The sequence below is a fragment of the Ostrea edulis genome, chromosome 7, assembly GCF_947568905.1.
Source record: "Ostrea edulis chromosome 7, xbOstEdul1.1, whole genome shotgun sequence".
NCBI lineage: Eukaryota > Metazoa > Mollusca > Bivalvia > Ostreida > Ostreidae > Ostrea > Ostrea edulis.
In genome coordinates, this window is record NC_079170.1 from 31,170,146 (window position 1) to 31,192,921 (window position 22,776).

General features: G+C 34.7%; 1 protein-coding gene across 3 annotated transcripts in view; it reads right to left on the bottom strand.

Moving 5' to 3' along the window:
* Positions 1-22,776, bottom strand: part of LOC125653751 (gelsolin-like protein 2) — a 45,028-nt gene that overhangs the window by 9,580 nt on the left and 12,672 nt on the right. For all 3 annotated transcript variants that reach the window (XM_048883344.2, XM_048883346.2, XM_056144002.1), the window contains 6 exons: positions 18,292-18,424; positions 5,755-5,835; positions 3,711-3,784; positions 3,080-3,154; positions 2,515-2,586; positions 1,583-1,710 (listed from right to left, as the gene is read on the bottom strand). In XM_048883344.2, coding sequence (XP_048739301.1) covers positions 1,583-1,710; positions 2,515-2,586; positions 3,080-3,154; positions 3,711-3,784; positions 5,755-5,835; positions 18,292-18,298 — 437 coding nt within the window. In that variant the 5' untranslated portion in view covers positions 18,299-18,424. The remainder of the gene's footprint in view (positions 1-1,582; positions 1,711-2,514; positions 2,587-3,079; positions 3,155-3,710; positions 3,785-5,754; positions 5,836-18,291; positions 18,425-22,776) is intronic.

Consider the following 22,776-nt stretch of genomic DNA (forward strand, 5'->3'; position numbering starts at 1 on the left):
TATCATTGCACTGTCATGTTGTAAAGTTTGCTAAACTTCTCATTGACAATAGAGTGCGTGACCCATTAAACAATACAATTTGAGAGCAAATGCAAAGGGATATCACTCTGTCATAAAACACAGTCTGAGAAAATTCACAGGACTTCCTTAGTAATTTGAATGAAGAATGCATTGATGCCCTCGATAGTGAACTTGATGCACTAAACTGGGATGTCGTTGATCAGAAAACAATTGAAGAGGAATGCAACTAGGTAATAAAATTAGCTGAGCACTACTTCAAGTGGGTATGTTTATAGTTCTTCAAATCAAAATGCTAATATTAAGTAAACCCTGAATTCATAAGAAATGTTATATAAAGCGTAAAAATTATCACAAAGCTGAGAAATAAAACTGGTGTATCAAAACTGCAGAGTCTGAAATTAGTTTGATTTGCTGTAGTGAAGAATATCTAAATATAACCAAGAAGTATGTGTTATAACAAATACAGGTAAACATTGACCACTAAGATTAGGAGGCTCCAAACAGTGACCCCGAAATCATTTCGCTCAGTTACTGACAAGGTGGACACGGGAAGAAGAGTTACTGAAAACAAAGTTATAGCCTTGAAACTTTTTTGGGACACTTTAAAAATTTGAATACAAAAGTAGTTGATGATGATTTCAGAGTTTTAGACATTGATAGCACATCTAACTTAAATACTGATTAAATAAAGCGATAACACCGAAACAGGCTCTGAGAGGTGTCCAGTCTTTAAAAAACAACAAGGCTCTGAGAGGTGTCCAGTCTTTAAAAAACAACAAGGCTCGGAGAGGTGTCCAGTCTTTAAAAAACAAGTCCTCTGGCAATTCCCTTATGACTGAACAAATTTTAGAAAAACTCTACTACAAAAATGGTATGCATCTTCACAAAAAGAATTTTAATATTCTAGGTAAAACTGGTTTTATCCCTATCTGTAGGAGTTATCTGTGTTATTTTACAAAAATAAAGGGGACACTAGTAACCATGACAACTGTCGTAGTATAACACAACTCTCAGTTGCTTTAAAACTGTTTACCACAATTCTAAATAACAGCTTGAATACCTTGACAGCATGAATCTTCATGTGAAGAACAAGCAGGTTTTACAAAAAACTATAGTACAGCTGATGACAGCTTTAGTTTGTATCTGTATCATAGAAAGCCTCTATACTTTGCATTTATTGACTATAAGAAAGCATTTGATTCGATAAATAGAAATGCTTTGTGTCATAAGTTATTGTACCATGATATTAACAAAAATTTCCTTAAGGTTAAATTAATCCTGAAGGTTATATTCATTCTGTGGGGATCCGGGTTAGAATAGGTCCTCAGCACCCCTTACTTGTCATAAGAGACCACTAAGTCCTTCGGATCAGACAACAAAACCCGCATTAGCAGGTTATGATTTTTTTCTGCAATGCTTGCTACCTCCAATACCCAATAAAACAACAAAGAAAGCATTTTATTGTTTATATATCTACTCAGGGTAGCTTATTCGATTTATGGGTTACGTGATGAGAGATATAAATGATAATGAGAGACTTGTGAGATAATGAGAGACTTACGTAATTGTATCGAAGTAAGACTTGAAGAGATCGGACTCGAATCCCTGGACTTCTCGGTGCTGGATTGGTTTGTCGTCGAGAAACGTGTCGAGTTCTACTGTTTTGTATGCTGCGGTTCCGTACTCATCCTGCAGACAAAAGAAGACGCTATTCACTCAGACTTAACAGCTAGTGTGCTTATACAATGTCATATTGTCTTCTATGAAAACTTGTCTAATTCAGATGTTGTCAAACCTACAAGTCCTAATTACAAACATTAAATACAGACTTGTAAAAGTGTGTCCTAATACGACTCGTTTAACTATGAATACAGACTTGTAAAACCATGTCCTAAAACAAATCGTCTAACAATAAATACAGACTTGTAAAACCATGTCCTAAAACAAATCGTCTGACAATTAATACAGACTTGTAAAACCATGTCCTAAAACAAATCGTCTGACAATTAATACAGACTTGTAAAAGCATGTCCTAAAACAAATCGTCTAACAATAAATACAGACTTGTAAAAGCGTGTCCTAAAACAAATCGTTTAACAATTAATACAGACTTGTAAAACCATGTCCTAAAACAAATCGTCTGACAATTAATACAGACTTGTAAAACCATGTCCTAAAACAAATCGTTTAACAATTAATACAGACTTATAAAACCATGTCCTAAAACAAATCGTCTGACAATTAATACAGACTTGTAAAACCATGTCCTAAAACAAATCGTCTGACAATTAATACAGACTTATAAAAGCTTGTCCTAATTACGACCCGTTAAACAATGAACACAGACTTTTAAAAGCGTGTCCTAATATCATAACTCGTACGACACTAAATATAGACTTTTAAAAGTATGTCCTAATTACGACTTGTTAAACAATGGACACAGACATGTAAAAGCATGTCCTAATTACGACTCATACAAAACGGAATACAGACCTGTGTACTGTATTTTCCGATCCAGAAATGAACGTCGTACAGGAGCTCATCACTGCTTTCTTCCTTGTAGGTCTGGAAAAGGAGCAAATGTATCAGTCAGTCATACATAATAATTCTGTCTATACGTGAAATCTATAGTCATTATCAGTCAGTCGTACATAATAATTCTGTCTTTACATGATATCTATAGTCGCTATCAGTCAGTCGTACATAATAATTCTGTCTTTACATGATATCTATAGTCGCTATCAGTCAGTCGTACATAATAATTCTGTCTTTACATGATATCTATAGTCATTATCAGTCAGTCGTACATAATAATTCTGTCCATACGTGATATCTATAGTCAAATGACAATTTCTGTTTCCATCATTTGGCATGATTTGATCACCAGATACAGTAGGGTCAATGTTTTGTAGTTTGAGAAACATAAACAAATCAAAGGGGGCTTGAACTCAGAATTGAAGAGTTGTTACTCTTTGACGAGGATTAAAATTTGCGGATATGACAATTCCCTGAAAAGAATGAAAATAAAACTGCCACATACATTAATACTCTTACTTACATTCAGAACAATATAGGAATCACCATTGTAGAATTTCCCATAATCCTCTTTTGGCCAGGAGGCTACCTTGAATTTCTAAAAATTTAAAAGAATCAATTAGTAATCATCAAAGACAATTCAAACATCGAAGTCTTGATCCTCAGTATGTTTTTAAATGAATCTCTATCAAGACCTAGTGACCTATACGTGAGGTGGTAGAATACTGGCACATTTAATCCTCTTACCTGGAGGCAGTGGTTCCTCATTTGTTTTGTTCATTCAGATAAAATAAATGGGTATTTCCCTAATTTTTAAGTTTTATTTATGTTAAAGTCACATGATTTCCATTTCCTGTTACATGACTAGATTGCCATCACCCCACCCCAAAAACTATCATAAATGCAAAATATAATCTCCTGCCCTTATCAGAACATCATACCCAATTACCACGACATAATCCCCATTACCAAGACATAATATCCCCCTGACCAAGACACAATAACCCCCCCCCCCCCCCCCCCCCGGACTAAGACATAATCCCCCCATTCCCCAGGGGCTAAGACATAATCCCCCACCCACCCACCCCGGACTAAGACATAACCCCCCCCCCCCCCCCTAGGGGCTAAGACATCATTCCCCACCCATTACTGACCACAATCCGCCAGATCTGGACTCCTGGCTTCTGTCCAATTCCTTTCCATGCCGGCTCTGATTCCGCAGACTCCTCTGTAACAAACAACCAGACTGTAAGTGACAGGTTTAATGCCATGTGATACAGAGAGTTCATAACTAGAAGAATTATCAACTAGGAGAATAATTAACTAGCAAGAATAATTAACTCTGAGAATAATTATCCAGGAGAATTATTACCTGGGAGATTAATTAATTAGGAGAATTATCAACTAGGAGAATAACTAACTCATCATCGCTAGCCACGGTTACCGAGTCCGTAGTGTAAACGGAGTCAATAGGCGTGGCTTGTGACAATTTCAGCTAGGAGAATAATTCACCAGGAGAATAATTAACTAGGAGAATTTCAGCTAGGAGAATAATTCACCAGGAGAATTATTTGCTGGGAGAATTAACTAGAAGAGTTATCAGCTAGAGGAAAAATTAACCAGGAGAATAATTAACTAGGAGAATTTCACTAGGGGAATGATCAACAAGGAGAATGACTATAACTAGGAGAGTTATTAATTTGAGCGTAGATGTCAACGGTGAACTAACACAATTTTAAGATAAACGGGATGACTTCAGCTTCTCTGTTGTTAAACTTCACATATTTGCAGTGTACCAATATTCACTCATCACTTGCATATGGTTTTTATGTCTCTCAACTGATTCAATACATGAGAGCATGTTCTGCATATGATAACTTTTAAATTGTGGCAAGCTACTGACAAATAAGTTGATGTTACAGGGGTTTCAACAGTCTTATTAAAGTCAGCATTTCACAAATTCTATGGCTGGCTATTAAAATAAATTCCATTTTACTTTCTTACATACCATACTGACTCAACAATTTATAACATTGGTAATTTGAATGTCTGAAAAATGACAAGGGTCCATCCTGGGATAGGGGGTGCAGGCATCCAGCTCTGTATAATGTATAAGGCCAAAATAAATATGAATTATTTGGTTCTCAGGCCAATTTCTTCAAAAACAGATGAGGGCAGGCAGGGGTTTTGTCAATTTCATCAAATAAAAAACAGATGAGGGATTTCCTTTTAAATTCAAATTAAATTCACGACTTTTAAACAGTTCCAACTTGGAGCAAGTATCGGAAAAACCTCCCACGGTGTGCCACAGCAGAATAAACGTTGAGCCTTTTCGTATCTGTACAGATATTGACATCATCACGATGAAATATTAGGAGCTTATAACCCCGGAGGCCATTTGCAAAATTTGATCTCTTAACGCAAATGTCTGGATGACCCAGACTTAGTCAACTTTTTACAGATCAGAGTATTTAACATGTGGTCAGGGATTCTGGATTACTTTTTTGCATCAGAAGAGTGCATGAGAGAAATTCTATTTTATTTATTTTTAAAGAACAAAAATGGCTATGCCACATTGTTTAAACAGATGCGGGAGGGCCTGAGAACCAAGCAATTAACCTATTTTTTTGGAGGTCTAATGACTATCTCACAATGAATCCAGGTCATAATATTTCACAATGAATTCAAGTTATGATATCACACAATGAATTCAGGCCAAGATACCTAACGATGAATTTAGGTAATATCTCACAATGAATTCAGGTAATGATATCTCACAATGAATTTAGATCATGATATCTCAACATGAATTCTGGTCATGACATCTCACAATGAATTCAGGTGACATCTCACCATGAATTCAGGTCATGATATCTCACAATGAATTCAGCTCATCATATCTCACCATGAATTCAGGTCATGATATCTCACCATGAATTTAGGTCATGACATTTCACCATGAATTCAGGTCATGATATCTCACAATGAATTCAGGTCATGATATCTCACCATGAATTCAGGTCATCACATCTCACCATGAATTCAGGTCATGATATCTCACAATGAATTCAGGTCATGACATCTCACAATGAATTCAGGTCATGATATCTCACCATAAATTCAGGTCATGATATCTCACAATGAATTGAGTGATGATATCTCACTTTGAATTGAGTGATATTGGGTAACATTACATACTTTTGACCTGTTTCTCTGTGTCAGATCCAAACAGAGCCAGATTGCTGTCTTTCCAGTCATACTGCTTTGCTTTAACCAGACCTACAAAGGAGTAATCCACGAAATAAAAAAAAAACAATTCACTAATCAATCACAACGATCTGTAATGATTTGTCAATCAAACATGCAGAGAGAAGGAAGTGTGCACACCTAACATGCAGGGAGAAGGAAGTGTGCACACCTAACATGCAGGGAGAAGGAAGTGTGCACACCTAACATGCAGGGAGAAGGAAGTGTGCACACCTAATATGTAAGACATATATTTCTTTTAGAGGAAAAGTTATTGCCAAACACTTGATAATCATTGAAATTCCGATATTTAAAATGCAGCGAAAGTGAATAAGACCTTATACTGAGTGATGTGTGCTGAATTAAGTTAATGTTTTGCAAGAAATAGAAACACTAAACGCTTGGAAAACTTTTATAAATATTCTCAGTAAGTCAGTGGGTGGCACTCATATCCTCTTTCATTTGCGTGTATTAAGTGTATTTTCTTTTTTAAAAAAATATGGATTAGACAAAATACAGTCATTTCCGAATAACTTCGACAGATCCATGGTATTCGAGATATCGGTTTTTGAGATATTGAAGTTCAACTGTAGACAATACTGATGAAACAAAAAACTGAAGATTTTCAATTGAGAGACATTAAGCAGGCATTTCAAGTACACAAACATTACTAGCGAATTTTCTGTTTCAACTCAATGGACAAGGTAAGCATCTTGATGACATATAACAAAAGAAATAAGTGCGAAAGACGGTATTGAAAAGGTCCTAGAAAATGTCCAAATATGACACCATCTACCTTGTAACAGAACTGCATGACAACCAGGAATATTGGAACATGAAATAAACTGACTCGAAGATTACGCAGTTCAGATTGAATACCGTGTAAACAAGAAAAATAGTCAAACAGTTGATCTGAGATTAAGATCAATGGAGAACAATTATTGTTAGTGGACTATAGAAGAAAAAATGTCGGACAGAAAGTTGCCAGAAAATCTTGTAAACATCCTTAGGAATGTTTTCATATCGGAGATGGAAATGGAACAGATGACAGTATATGAATTCCAAATAACTAATTTCAACATGAGAGAATAAGACACACACAGAAATGTTCCCGAGACTGATGTGTGTGCAACTCAATGATGAGAATAAAAGGGGACCTTGTGATGAAGAATCAAAGTTCTAAAAGAAAACATGTCAGATATTAGAATCGTTCGACACAATCGGATGAACCAGATGAGATAATGAAAAAAGAAAACAGCTATATGAAGTTCAAAGAAAGTATGCAGAACCCAGTATCGAAACGAAAATTAAGGGAGATAAGCTTGTGTTCACTCAAAGTAATTCAATTTACCGCGAGAAAGTTGGATATTTGCCTACTGCGGGTGATGTGATTACTTGCGATGTGGTCAAGATTGCCATTAGTGTTGGAAAGTCAATAGAAGATAACGGAAACCGGTTTATAGTATATTCATAGACGTAGACTCCTACAACAATGCATGATGGTACAAACGATGATGTGGTAAAAAGACCACCAATGTCTGTCTGAAACAATTTAAAACAAGCGCAAAAAGTTATTTCCAAACTGTATTACAGCGAGTCATTGCCTTGAACCAAACTTATTCAGACTGTGAAATGCTGATAACGCATGATGTGCTTTTTGAAGTATTCCAGAATATATTTTTCCATTAAATTATTTTGGCAAATTTTTTAATTGGCTATTTCCTGTTTTGTTTTTTGCAAATCCCAAGTTTGGTAACAAATCAAGTATTTTTTCCATTTTAAATTGCCTCCAATGTTTTCTTTAAATGCCACACGACACAGGGGATTCGTGTGCCTTAATTTAAGTCTCCTTTTGTTTCAAATGAATATAATACATCTAGTCAATAAAAAGAAAGTCAAACTTAAACCAGTGGTTTTTACCCATGTCTATTGGAGGGAAAAATGTTACCTAAATTTCAATCACCACTTGTGTGCATATAGTCACAGATAGAAAAGACTAATTAGCACATGATATTCCATACGACTGTAATCCTTTTCCTTTTTTTAATAAAGTTGCTTAGTGAAAACTTATTATTATAAGTTATAACTTAATTAATTCAGCTTTTGGTAACCCTTCTACTCTAAAAAAAAAAAAACAACAACAAAAGGCATGTCTTCTCAGGAAGTTTCCATACTTTTGTGTACAATTTTGTTCCCCTTTTAAATGGATTACGTACATTTTTAATTTGACTATCTTCATAGACAGCTTGGGGTCAGCTATATTTTTGAAAACATTCAACTATTTATGGATCAGAATAAGGAAACCAACCAAAAATATATACTTACAGTAAACTAGCAAGGCCTTGATGACATTTAATAAAAGAAGTGTGATGCTCTTATAATTTATCTACAGGATGCACATTTTGTGGATTCTAGATTAGAACACTAAGATCACTGCATGTAGAGTTACAAAGCTTTGTTTACGTGTAGCTCGATCATTTAATGTATATCCTTGTTAACAATAATTGTGAATTGAAAACATGTTACGAATAAAAGGACAAAGATGGAAATTATTGACTGTAGAACTAGTCGTTATTTACACTGGGGGTTAAGTACACGTTTTTCCACGTCCAACATTATGTGGGGTGGGGGGTGGGGGTGAATTTGCGGTAACTGAAATATATTATATAAAGCATTTATAACTATACGCATGGGGAAAATTTACACGCTTATTATCATATGTTACATGTTACATAATCAGTGTAACCCCTCCAACCCCAAAACCCCCGTGTTCATAACCACTTTTACAGGTGCCTAGGAGTAAACATTCCCTGTTGACCGGTCACACCCACTGTGAGCCCTATATTTTGATCCGGTAAACGGAGTTATCCATAGTCAAAATCAGTGTGCTAAGAACAGTCTAACAATCATAACAAGAAACGTTTCAGAAACATGTAAGCCCCCCGTGGTGCAAAATTGAAAAGGGTTATACGTGTATCATTTAACTGCAGATAGTAATACCAAAAAAACTCAAGATATTGAGTGGAAAATATCTTCCTATGTCCACAGTGGATTGCCCTTTGACCAAGTGACTTCAAAATCTATAGGGCAAACCTACTCCTTAGGAAGTAACAGTGTACAAAGTTTGGTGTCAATGAAGTAAATGATTTTTGAAATGTTTGGTGATAGAAATGTATATTGGACTAAGTTTGTATTTTCATATTTTACAGAACAGAGAGTATGTCCAGTTTGACCATTGACCTTGGGTCATCTACTTCTTATGCTGTACCAGTGTACTAAGTTTGATGTCTTTCAATCTAAGGGTTCTCAAGATATTGAGCAGAAAGTATCTTCCTGTTCAGTTTAACCTTTGACCTTTGACCATGTGACCTAAAAATCAATAGAGGTCATCTACTCCTTAGGATGTACCAGTGTACCAAGTTTGAATTGTCAACGAACAGTGATCAATCTCATAACTCAGCCTACAAGGAATACAAAATAGAGAGTTGGGCATGCAAACACAGACCCCTGGATATACCAGAGGTTAGATCAGGTAAGCATTCCCTGTTGACCGGCCACACTCGCCGTGAGCCCTATGTCTTGATCAGGTAAACAGGGCAATCCGCTGTCAAATCAGTATTGCATCAAGACATTAAAACCTTATGATTCTACGTATAGTTAATAACGGCACAGTTCGTCATTAGAGACATCTGCTTAGTCAGCAGTAAACAAGATGGCTATATCCTCCAGGACTTCCTCGGTCAATGATCCACTCGTCTTGTATGCGAGTTCATTTCCTGTAGTACATGCAATAGTCAGCTGTATGACTGTAAAATCTGTTTACTAATGAAACGATTTGATACAGGATAAGTCCATTTCAGGAAATACTTGTGTGTCCTTCCTTCGTAGGGACAGGCAGTAAAATGCTCATTGAAGAGAACAGTCTGTACTGTTAGGCCCAGCACCTTAACAGGAAGATCCCCGGTAATTACCTCATTTAAACAGGACACGCAAACTCGGATAAATCGGCACTAAAGATTAGTCGTAATCTTATTTTTCGATCATCTCAATATAACCCAAGATATAATCATCTTTCCTCTACATGTATTTGCCTATACAGACCAGCAATAGTTAATTCCTATATTGCATTTTTGTCTGCATGTGTTACTTAGTGCTTGTAGCTAACTACATGTAAAAGTAAAAATTATGTACAACAATCTCGATGCATTTTTCCGGTAAAGTCAGTCAGTTTCCTTGACATAAAGTATTCTTTCCTCCTGTCTTAATTTTCATTCATGTCAATTTAATTAACATGGTATACCCAGTCTCCTGTTTGTGTACTGACTGAGAATTCACAATCTGTTGACCAGATTTGAATGACAACCTTGAAGACATAGTAATTTAAAGCTCATTTTGATGAACAATATTTCTCACCACAAATCATCTTATTCCTCTCTAATATAATTAAAAATGATATATGAATCAACAATGATATATTTTTTTAACTTTGAAATGACTGCATGTTTGTCAAATATTACACTAGGAGCAAGCTTGTATAGCAGATTGCAGGAAGCAAATTAAATTCAGGGGACATAATTCTAAGATTATAATCGATTTAGATTTGGAAATAAATGCATTAAGGTCTATACAATTCATTAGCTCTGTTCAATGAAGTCAATCAAATCTGATCTTTTCCATTTAAGTCATGTCTGCAAAACCGATTAGATGTTACATTGTGTATAACCAATCACATGTATAGGAGTTTTATCTCCATTTAAGACACATAAAATTCAAATTATCATGAATCTTTTCTGTGCCATAAAAAAATATAAAAACCACTTCAAATTTTAATTCATGTGATAAATGGTACCAGCTAGCTAATACTCAAAAGTTTTAATTTCCTGAATAACATAAATTTATATGGATCATTAAATATTTACCTTATTGCATCGTGTGTCACACAAATATTGTGATCAATAGAATTTTCACTGTTACTGTACATAATTCTATTCTGAACAAACAAAATTTCATAAAATGTTGTTAAATTAGTCATTTCTAGCTGCCGTCCCACGCAGGTTAAACAAACTCTCTTTGTAAGGTCGAAACAGCATTTCACGATTTACAGACACAGGTTTTCCAGAGTTTATCATTTAGCAAATATCATTATTCTATCCCTAGCTTTTCTCCAGTCAGCCCTGATGCTCTTTGGGGGAGAATATTACATGCCGAATACTATTGTCAAATTACAATATTTTCATGCGACAGTTGTTTGGTTGTTTTTTGGGGTTTTTTGTCATAATAAGCTTAAAGCAATTAGTTTTGTGTGGTAAATAAATTTCTGCATCCTATATACACACAGCTGGCTGTCGGGAATATATTATAGATTGTTGTTTGCATTTTGTTGGGAGTATAACGCAGGTCAGTTAGTACAGGAATATTCTAAATAATCAAATATCCTCTTAAAAAAACTATCAAATAATAAAATAAGGATTGCTTTGAAACCCGGCCTGGATTTCTCAAAATAAATTTATCATAAGTTGAAAGTTCCACTTAAGTCTGAGGTTTTACTCAAATTTTGACTGTTTAGATAGAAGAAAACTCAAACTTAAGTTAGAGATTTTTTCAAGAAATCCAAGCCTGACAATAAAAATGAATAACATGTAAATGCTTTGGACAACTTGTAATTGTTCTACATGTATTTATATAACTGTACAAACAATTTAAGGAAGGCATTTATTAAGATGTGACTGAACTTTCACTGGGTGGGCGATACCGAGGAAGTAAATAATGTATTTGAAATCCTGGTAGAGAAATGAATGTGTTGCCTGATATACACATACATTAAACCTAAGTGTGGCCTTTAGACAGCTGGTTCTTGAAATACAAAAGCATGTAGTCAATTGTGTGTTCGTTTGTTCCATCCATTTTGTCTGAATATGTCCTTAAAAATACGCTGTCAATAATATCAGTTATCTCTTCCAAGACTTTGACCTTGAACAGTTCTAAATCAGTACCAAAAATTATAATTGTACAAATTTGTGTGTGCTCTTTAGATAATTATTGTACATGCACTGAACACTATAATTGATGAAAATTTTCATTTTCAATTCTGGCTCACAATTTATGATTTCAATTTCTTTTCAATCAATTCAAAATATATGTAATTCAGTTTAATCAAGGTTTAATTTTCAATATTTTAAATTTCACAGATTGATCAATATATCATCTTATACAACAAAAATCAATATATGCACCCAGGGGTGCATGAGCCGAGTTGCATGGGATACAGTGTAAAGTAAGGAATGATGTGACATATTTATAATTGTGAAGAACTAATTTCAGTTTTAAACTTTTCGAGTTAATGTCCAGAAACCATATTTATCTGAAGTTTTCAATCTATTTCCGGTCACTGTGACCTTGACTTTTGACCTTTTTTCTCCAAAATCAATAGGGGCCTTGGTTTGCTGGTATCCACCAATATATCCAAGTTTCATTTGATTCAAATTAAAATATTTCGAGTTATCCTCATAAAACCAAACTTTTTTGGAATTTTAAATCTATTTTCGGTCACTGTGACCTTGACCTTTGACCTATTTCTCCAAAATCAATAGGGGTCTTCCTGACCTGGTACATAACAATATCTTGAAGTATCATTTGATTCAGATTTAAACTTTCTGAGTTATCATCCGGAAACCAAATGTTTCTGAAATTTTCATTCTATTTTCGGTCACTGTGACCTTGACCTTTGACCATTTTTCTCCAAAATTAATTGGGGTCTTCCTTACCTGATACCCAACAATATATCAACGTTTCATTTGATTAGATTGTATACTTTTCGAGTTATCATCCGCAAACCAATTGTTGACGCCCAACCGCCCTCCCGCATCACCAAACCAATAGCCGAGTTCAGCTTTGTTGCAACTCGGCTAAAAAAAAAACTACAGACAGTCACATTAAGTTTAAATTACAGGGATAGGAGTGGACTATAATGGATAATTTGTTTCTGTGTGATTGTAACAATATCTGTCTACAGATAATTTGTTCAGTGTGATTATAGCACTATTTGACAACAGATAATTTCTTTGTGTGTGATTATAACAATATCTGACTACAGATAATTTGTTCAGTGTGATTATAACACTATCTGACAACAGATAATTTGTTTGTGTGTGATTACAACAATATCTGACTATAGATAATTTGTTCAGTGTGATTATAACAATATCTGACTACAGATAATTTGTTAGTGTGATTATAACAATATCTGACAACAGATAATTTGTTTGTGTGATTGTAACAATATCTGCATGACTATGGATACTTTATTTCTGTGTGATTATAACAATATTTGACTACAGATAATTTGTATGTGTGTGATTATACCAATATCTGACTACAGATAATTTGTTAGTGTGCGATTATAACAATATCTGACAACAGATAATTCGTTAGTATGTGATTATAACAATATCCGACTACAGATAATTTGTTAGTGTGTGATTATAGCAATATCTGACAACAGATAATTTGTTTGTGTGTGATTATAACAATATCTGACTACATATAATTTGTTTGTGTGTGATTATAACAATATCTGCCTACAGATAAATTGTTTGTGCGATTATAACAATATCTGACTACAGATAATTTGTTTATGTGATTATAACACTATCTGACAACAGATAATTTGTTAGTGTGATTATAACAATATCTGACAACAGATAATTTGTTTGTGTGATTGTAACAATATCTGCATGACTATGGATACTTTACTTCTGTGTGATTATAACAATATTTGACTACAGATAATTTGTTTGTGTGTGATTATAACAATATCTTACTATGGATGATTTGTTCATTGTGTCTGAGGAGTAGATTAGAACAAATATCTGACTTCATGCAGATACTTTGCATATCCTCTACCATCATCAATACTGACAATTTTGGTTGGAAGTTACTCAATTCACTGTATACAGACTAGCCTACACCACTCAGTCATCAGTAGAAATTACTCAATTCACTGTATACCGACTGGCCTTCAGCACTCAGTCATCAGTAGAAGTTACTTAATTCACTGTATACATACTGCAGCCTACAGCACTCAATCATCAGTAGAAGTTACTTAATTCACTGTATACAGACTAGCCTTCAGCACTCAGTCATCAGTAGAAGTTACTTAATTCACTGTATACACACTAGCCTACACCACTCAGTCATCAGTAGAAGTTACTTAATTCACTGTATACAGACTGCAGCCTACAGCACTCAGTCATCAGTAGAAGTTACTCAATTCACTGTATACACACTAGCCTACATGCACCACTCAGTCATCAGTAGAAGTTACTTAATTCACTGTATACACACTAGCCTACATGCACCACTCAGTCATCAGTAGAAGTTACTTAATTCACTGTATACACACTAGCCTACACCACTCAGTCATCAGTAGAAGTTACTTAATTCACTGTATACACACTAGCCTTCAGCACTCAGTCATCAGTAGAAGTTACTTAATTCACTGTATACACACTAGCCTTCAGCACTCAGTCATCAGTAGAAGTTACTTAATTCACTGTATACACACTAGCCTACACCACTCAGTCATCAGTAGAAGTTACTTAATTCACTGTATACAGACTGCAGCCTACACCACTCAGTCATCAGTAGAAGTTACTCAATTCACTGTATACACACTAGCCTTCACCACTCAGTCATCAGTAGAAGTTACTCAATTCACTGTATACACACTAGCCTTCACCACTCAGTCATCAGTAGAAGTTACTTAATTCACTGTATACACACTAGCCTTCAGCACTCAGTCATCAGTAGAAGTTACTTAATTCACTGTATACACACTAGCCTACACCACTCAGTCATCAGTAGAAGTTACTTAATTCACTGTATACACACTAGCCTACACCACTCAGTCATCAGTAGAAGTTACTTAATTCACTGTATACACACTAGCCTACACCACTCAGTCATCAGTAGAAGTTACTTAATTCACTGTATACACACTAGCCTTCAGCACTCAGTCATCAGTAGAAGTTACTTAATTCACTGTATACACACTAGCCTACACCACTCAGTCATCAGTAGAAGTTACTCAATTCACTGTATACACACTAGCCTACACCACTCAGTCATCAGTAGAAGTTACTTAATTCACTGTATACACACTAGCCTACAGAACTCAGTCATCAGTAGAAGTTACTTAATTCACTGTATACACACTAGCCTACACCACTCAGTCATCAGTAGAAGTTACTTAATTCACTGTATACACACTGCAGCCTTCAGCACTCAGTCATCAGTAGAAGTTACTTAATTCACTGTATACACACTAGCCTACACCACTCAGTCATCAGTAGAAGTTACTTAATTCACTGTATACACACTAGCCTACAGAACTCAGTCATCAGTAGAAGTTACTTAATTCACTGTATACACACTAGCCTACACCACTCAGTCATCAGTAGAAGTTACTCAATTCACTGTATACACACTAGCCTTCAGCACTCAGTCATCAGTAGAAGTTACTTAATTCACTGTATACACACTAGCCTTCAGCACTCAGTCATCAGTAGAAGTTACTTAATTCACTGTATACACACTAGCCTTCAGCACTCAGTCATCAGTAGAAGTTACTTAATTCACTGTATACACACTAGCCTACAGCACTCAGTCATCAGTAGAAGTTACTTAATTCACTGTATACAGACTGGCCTTCAGCACTCAGTCATCAGTAGAAATTACTTAATTCACTGTATACACACTGCAGCCTTCAGCACTCAGTCATCAGTAGAAGTTACTTAATTCACTGTATACACACTAGCCTACACCACTCAGTCATCAGTAGAAGTTACTTAATTCACTGTATACAGACTGGCCTTCAGCACTCAGTCATCAGTAGAAATTACTTAATTCACTGTATACACACTGCAGCCTTCAGCACTCAGTCATCAGTAGAAGTTACTTAATTCACTGTATACACACTAGCCTACACCACTCAGTCATCAGTAGAAGTTACTTAATTCACTGTATACACACTAGCCTACACCACTCAGTCATCAGTAGAAGTTACTTAATTCACTGTATACACACTAGCCTTCAGCACTCAGTCATCAGTAGAAGTTACTTAATTCACTGTATACACACTAGCCTACACCACTCAGTCATCAGTAGAAGTTACTTAATTCACTGTATACACACTAGCCTTCAGTACTCAGTCATCAGTAGAAGTTACTTAATTCACTGTATACACACTAGCCTACACCACTCAGTCATCAGTAGAAGTTACTTAATTCACTGTATACACACTAGCCTACAGAACTCAGTCATCAGTAGAAGTTACTTAATTCACTGTATACACACTAGCCTACACCACTCAGTCATCAGTAGAAGTTACTTAATTCACTGTATACACACTAGCCTACAGCACTCAGTCATCAGTAGAAGTTACTTAATTCACTGTATACAGACTGCAGCCTACACCACTCAGTCATCAGTAGAAGTTACTCAATTCACTGTATACACACTAGCCTACACCACTCAGTCATCAGTAGAAGTTACTTAATTCACTGTATACACACTAGCCTACAGAACTCAGTCATCAGTAGAAGTTACTTAATTCACTGTATACACACTAGCCTACACCACTCAGTCATCAGTAGAAGTTACTTAATTCACTGTATACACACTAGCCTACACCACTCAGTCATCAGTAGAAGTTACTTAATTCACTGTATACACACTAGCCTACAGAACTCAGTCATCAGTAGAAGTTACTTAATTCACTGTATACACACTAGCCTACACCACTCAGTCATCAGTAGAAGTTACTTAATTCACTGTATACAGACTGCAGCCTACACCACTCAGTCATCAGTAGAAGTTACTTAATTCACTGTATACACACTAGCCTACACCACTCAGTCATCAGTAGAAGTTACTTAATTCACTGTATATAGACTAGCCTTCAGCACTCAGTCATCAGTAGAAGTTACTTAATTCACTCTATACAGACTAGCCTACACCATTCAGGTATCAGTAGTCAGTTTAGAACATAGACATTTACCATAAAAAAAACTCTCATCATGCAGGCTTGGTTTCAGAAATGTGTGTTTCAAGTGTTTGCATGCAGTTGGTGATATTTCTACTCTCAAGGGATCATGCATGGCTGGAAATGACCGTATCATTCTCAGGCACTTTGTATTTAGTAAATCTTTGGCATCAACACATGTACCAATGACAAAGTAGACACAACTCACAGAATCCAAACATACCATAAACACATGTACCAATGACATAGTACACACAACTCACAGAATCCAGACATACCATCAACACATGTACCAATGACATAGTACACATAACTCACAGAATCCAGACATACCATCAACACTTCAATTCTAATTTAATACTTCTATATTGGTGCATGTACTTCAATGAACCAATTAGTACTGGATAACTTACATTAAAAGCAGACATCACTCTTCCAGAAAAAAACTTTTTAAGGAAGTTAAAAAAAAATCTGATATACAATCAAGAGATTACTGCACAGATACAAATTTGTTTGAACAATCAGTTTTCCATGTTGTTAAAGGGGCATTTATGACTCATTTTGTCACAAAAAATTGAACTCAATGAAAATTGCTCTACATATATAGTTCAGTACTAACACTAGTATATAATTATTTCAAACACTTCTTAACCTCAAAGCAGGCTCATGAATATTAAACAATTATTGTTTTGCAAGACAATAATTCTACCTTAAATATTTCTTTACACTAAAAGCTGTTATCTAACATATAGTTTTATTAACTTAAAGTTTCTCTTAACTGTTTTTGTAAAAAATAAATGTTTTTATTAGTCATTAATATATATCCCTATGCCATTGAAAGATTTTGATTAAAAAAAAATGGTTGCCATCACTTTCACAGCTAACTATATGTCCCTTTAAGGAAATCAAGTGTATACACATTCCTGCAGGAGTCAAGGTCATCAGGACAAATCAACAAAGATTATATTTAAATATAGCTCATGTATAGGACTGAACCAAGTTTTTTATGGGTGACATTCTTTATTTATAAACTGATGTATTTAAAACTGTATTGCAACTGTGACATCTTGTAAATTAATGGGTTTTTTAAAAATATGCTAATAATTAATATTTAATCACTACTGTAACAAAATCGATAACGTTCAACTGGATAGATTTATCCAAGTTATCAGAACTGCCTGGGAATAAAACACCGATCTGTAACCTTTATTTCTAGAACAAAACCCAATAAATTCATTATTACCGTGACATACGAAATATTTTAATCATGAGAAATATCATAACATTTACATAGGCATATTAGTATTTCCTTAGACAGACCAAACACGTACAAAAAATACAAGAGGCCTGCTTATACAATCACTGAGGGATCTAAAAAAAAAAAAAAAAAAAACTAGTAAACTGCAGATTTCAAACTGAGATACATTTATCTCGGGTTTACCACATACCTGTCATGTTGATCACTGCGGCTGTACAGAAATTGTCACGTCTCAACCAACAGGAAGTAATCTTCTCTATATATACACTCCCACTAAATGACTATGCCTGAACACAAGGACTTGTTTCAACTGCCACAGGAAGCTGAAAATGTAGTCACACCATAATTAAAGGCCAACACAAAGTAATGGTGTAGTCACAGTATATAATTAAAGGCCAACACAAAGTAATAGTGCAGTCACAGTATATAATTAAAGGCCAACACAAAGTAATAGTGCAGTCACAGTATATAATTAAAGGCCAACACAAAGTAATAGTGCAGTCACAGTATATAATTAAAGGCCAACACAAAGTAACATTATGCATCACCATAGAACAGACCTTGTACATTGTCATTCATGTTTTAAAACAATTATAAATTTCCATGTTTGCATGTATAAATAATTTGAATTCTTCTGGAAATCCCAATGAGACCTTAGTTAGCTAGGACAATGCATTTATTTACACCCACAACAAACAGCAAGAACTAAACAACAAGAAACAAATAACAAGTAACAAACAACATGAAATGAATAACAAGAAACAAACAACAGAAAGAAACAACAAGAAACAAATAAATAAAAAGAAACAAATAACAAACATGCAAATAACAACAAACAACAAGTAGCAAACAACATGAAACAAATAACAAGAAAGAAACAAATAACCCTTAGAAAAAAGAATGGCATTAAATTTCCATTACTTTTGTAGTTTTATTCTGACCATTGAAAGAACAGTGTTATACCAGTATCACAAATTCAAATAAAACTAGCAATACAATTCTAACCTAGAAAAAGCATTGATTTTCCAGTTTTCATTGAAAATGCAGTGAAAATCCATTGAGACTCAATTGAAACCTCATTGAAATACGCGAATTATGTAAATGAGCTTGAGCCAGTGATTTTCCAGTTTTCATTGAAAATGCAGTGAAACTCCATTGAAACCTCATTGAAATAAGCGAAATATGTAAATGAGCTTGAGCCAGTTAAATGACATCAAAATTAACTGTAAAATCAATGGAAAAATAAATAATAGTTCATAAATATACATTAAAAATCCATTGAAAAATCTTTTTTTTAATTTTTTTTTTTTAATTATTTACTATTAACAGGAAAACTGCTTAATGAAATTTTGTTGACAATGTAATGAAATACAAATATAACAATAAAGAAAAATAGAATCAATTTTTTGTTTTCACAACCCACTACAAGTCAAATTATTTTGTACTTGGCATTTGAAATACCAATAAAACAAATTTCCACATGTGTGCCAACTCATGTTCTATGCAAACTCATGAATTGTACAAAATAGAATGAAGCAAAGAACACATACATAGAAAGTTGAAAAGCAAATGGTACATGATCAGGTAAATGCACATTCTTTTTGCTGCTTATTCTACAACATTGTTTAAGAAAATATAAAACTGGACTTGAACATTCAACAGTTGATCACTGCCATCAACAAAATGATGAAAGCATACATCAAAATGTATTATGTCATAAATACAATTTTCTTTCACATTTTTACATTTTCTTGGTGTATTCCTCTAAAGCCTGTTTCTTCAAGTTTATGTCCATTTCCCGTTGCCCGACCGACCTGGACTCAAAACCCCCGACTGCTTTTAAACTCAGGAACAAAAATTGTTTCTGGTCCAATCTGGATCTTACTATGCCCGAAATGGCTGCTTCCATTGGAGCAACAAGCACGAGTGTGCTACAGTTAACATTTAAGAAATGTAGGAACAACAAGGAAAAGTCCATTTTGCAGATTTCATGTCTAGTACACATCCTATAAATTCAATGTAACACTGAATCAATCAATTTCAGGCTTCTGGCAATGTCCAAGCATTTTCTTTTTATGAGGGGTGTGGCATTATCACATTTGAACTGCTTTTGTAAGTATTCTGTAAAATAAAAAGGTTTCATTTAAGTTTAATGAATTAGAGATAACGAGATCTTCGAGCTGTAGTGAACTGCAGTAATTACTCCACACACACAGATATATATATATATATATATTTATATACTAGTTATCAAGACAACTGACAGTGCCTCTAGGGGCCATATATATATATATATATATATATATATATTATTATTTTATTCATTTATAAAGCACAAAATTACATATAGTTTCTAGGTGCTGTGCAATGCTTGCGCTAATAATCATTGATAATATACTAATAAAAGACCTGAAAGAGCTATAAAGGAAATGATAAAACAATAGAAAGAATTTAAATAAAACATAATAGTAAAATGACAGTGGTTGACTTTGACTTGACAAGATACAATATAGTAAATTCATGAACAGATCAGATATTTCATGTGTATTATTGTTATATTAATAAATTATAAAGGGGAAAAGCTTATCAATTGACTTGAGGGTAAAATTTGTAAAATACTATAGAACTTATCAGTGAAGAAACTTTTTTAAAATGCAGCCTGTCCGAAGACAACAACTGTATCTCAAATTGTGTCAATATCCCAAATTTAATATTGAATATGATTTAGGATTCATAGTCTACTATACCTTGAATTAGCAGTATAGTATTCTATTTGCTGTCGAGTGTGCTGCCAGATATGTCGGAGTAAAATAATGCAGCAACAAGTCCAAGTCCGGCGCCGCCTGGTAATCTTGCTCACATCTATTAACAGGTTGTAGGATTCATCAAGCTTAATCTACAAAAATAAAAAATAAAATAAAAGAAGAATCATAAGACGAGTATTTTTCCCCACATTCATGTAACGTAGAAATAAAATTGTAGTCAGGACAGTCTAGAAATATGTATTTTCAAAAATATATTATGTATATTACACATTGTAATGTTTCATAAATCTAAATTGTCAACGTTATTTACCGTGGTCGTTCCAGAAATCAGGTGGGACATTTCCACTGTCATATTTAGTTAAATCATACCAGGCCGCATGTTGTGTTTTGCCAAAATTGGGTTGCATTCCTGTCTCTTCGATCGCGAAGAGCTTAGTGTTTGTTATTTATATTGTACACCCTTAATTACAGATAAAACTGCCGACTCCTAAGATCTAATTAAGAAACACATCTTTAATCTCGATATTTTCGTCTAACGACATCCATGTAAATCATCGCAGTGAATTGAAATCTGCGCTATGTTTTACTTCCTTCTCGAGACGTCACCGTTGCCGGTGAAGGGCTGCAAAATTTAGGCCCCCGCACTATAATTTATTGTATAGTCTATATAGAGAAGGATCAAATTCGTGACAGGCCCATGTGATTGCACTTGAAATTTATACGAAAGAAATGCTTACCTTTGTTTACACACATCGTAGTCGACATCACGTCTCTGAATCCAACTCTCCCGCCCCGCGCATCATCAAGTAGCTACACTTTGTCACAGTCTCTATACAACAAGTTGAAAGTTGTGAATGTTTGTTTGCATTTTCCAACCGATTCACTTCTTAGAATGGACCACTTCTATTTTCCTGTCATCGGTATAATATATCGCTGCAAACATGTTGATCAAATATATTCACTCGTCCAACACTCCGCGTTGAAAGAAATTCAAATGCCTTAAATGACGTCATGTGGAGTCTGCGCGATCAGCATCCTGAAGAAGCGAGAGGATCAAGGGCGGATCCAGGAATCGTGTCGAAAGAAACAGCCGATTTACCGATATCTATTTAATCTACTGTTTTTTCAGAGGGGGGACCTACCAGATTTTAATATTCTCGATATCGACTTCTTTGAAAATCATATAGCGTGTGTTTAAGAGAGAGAGAGAGAGAGAGAGAGAGAGTCACTTAATACATGGGGCCAATATACTCATAACCTCTACCTAATCTTCCCACTCACTACTACAAAAATAAAAAAGAGAGGCCGGGGGAGGGGGGAGCCACCCATTATAAAGTACGTTGCATTTGGTGGGGGGGGGTTACTACGTTGATACGCAGCATCATTTTGAATGAAGGATGAAGGGGGGGGGTGCCGTGTTTTTGAGAATTATTAACTAGGTTTTTTAAAAAAAAAATTTACGGGGGGGGGGGGTAATTATTTTGGTGTCAATATTCATTCATAACTTCAAAAACTTTTACTTACATAAGGTATATGTTCCGAGTGACCTTGACCTTTCCAAAATGACCTTGGTCCAAAAGTCCCTGTCTCAGGGAAAATTTGTGATCAATTATATCAATATCAATTTCTGATGAAAGGTTTAGAGGATGGAAACTTTTATATAACTTTTAGATTGACTAGACTAAGATATGCTTCACCATTGAAAACAGAAAAACTGTAATAGAAATTAACTGGTGTAACAATGTATATTTATAGCATTGATTATCAAGTTTTAAGAAAAACTTGTGTTTCACTGGTAAATTTAAGGTATTGAAAGTACATTTATCCAAAAACAGGTATTTCAATGGTCATGAAATAACTGTTCTAATGAGCCCCAAAAGCAAATCACTGATAAAATACTGGTATTTCAA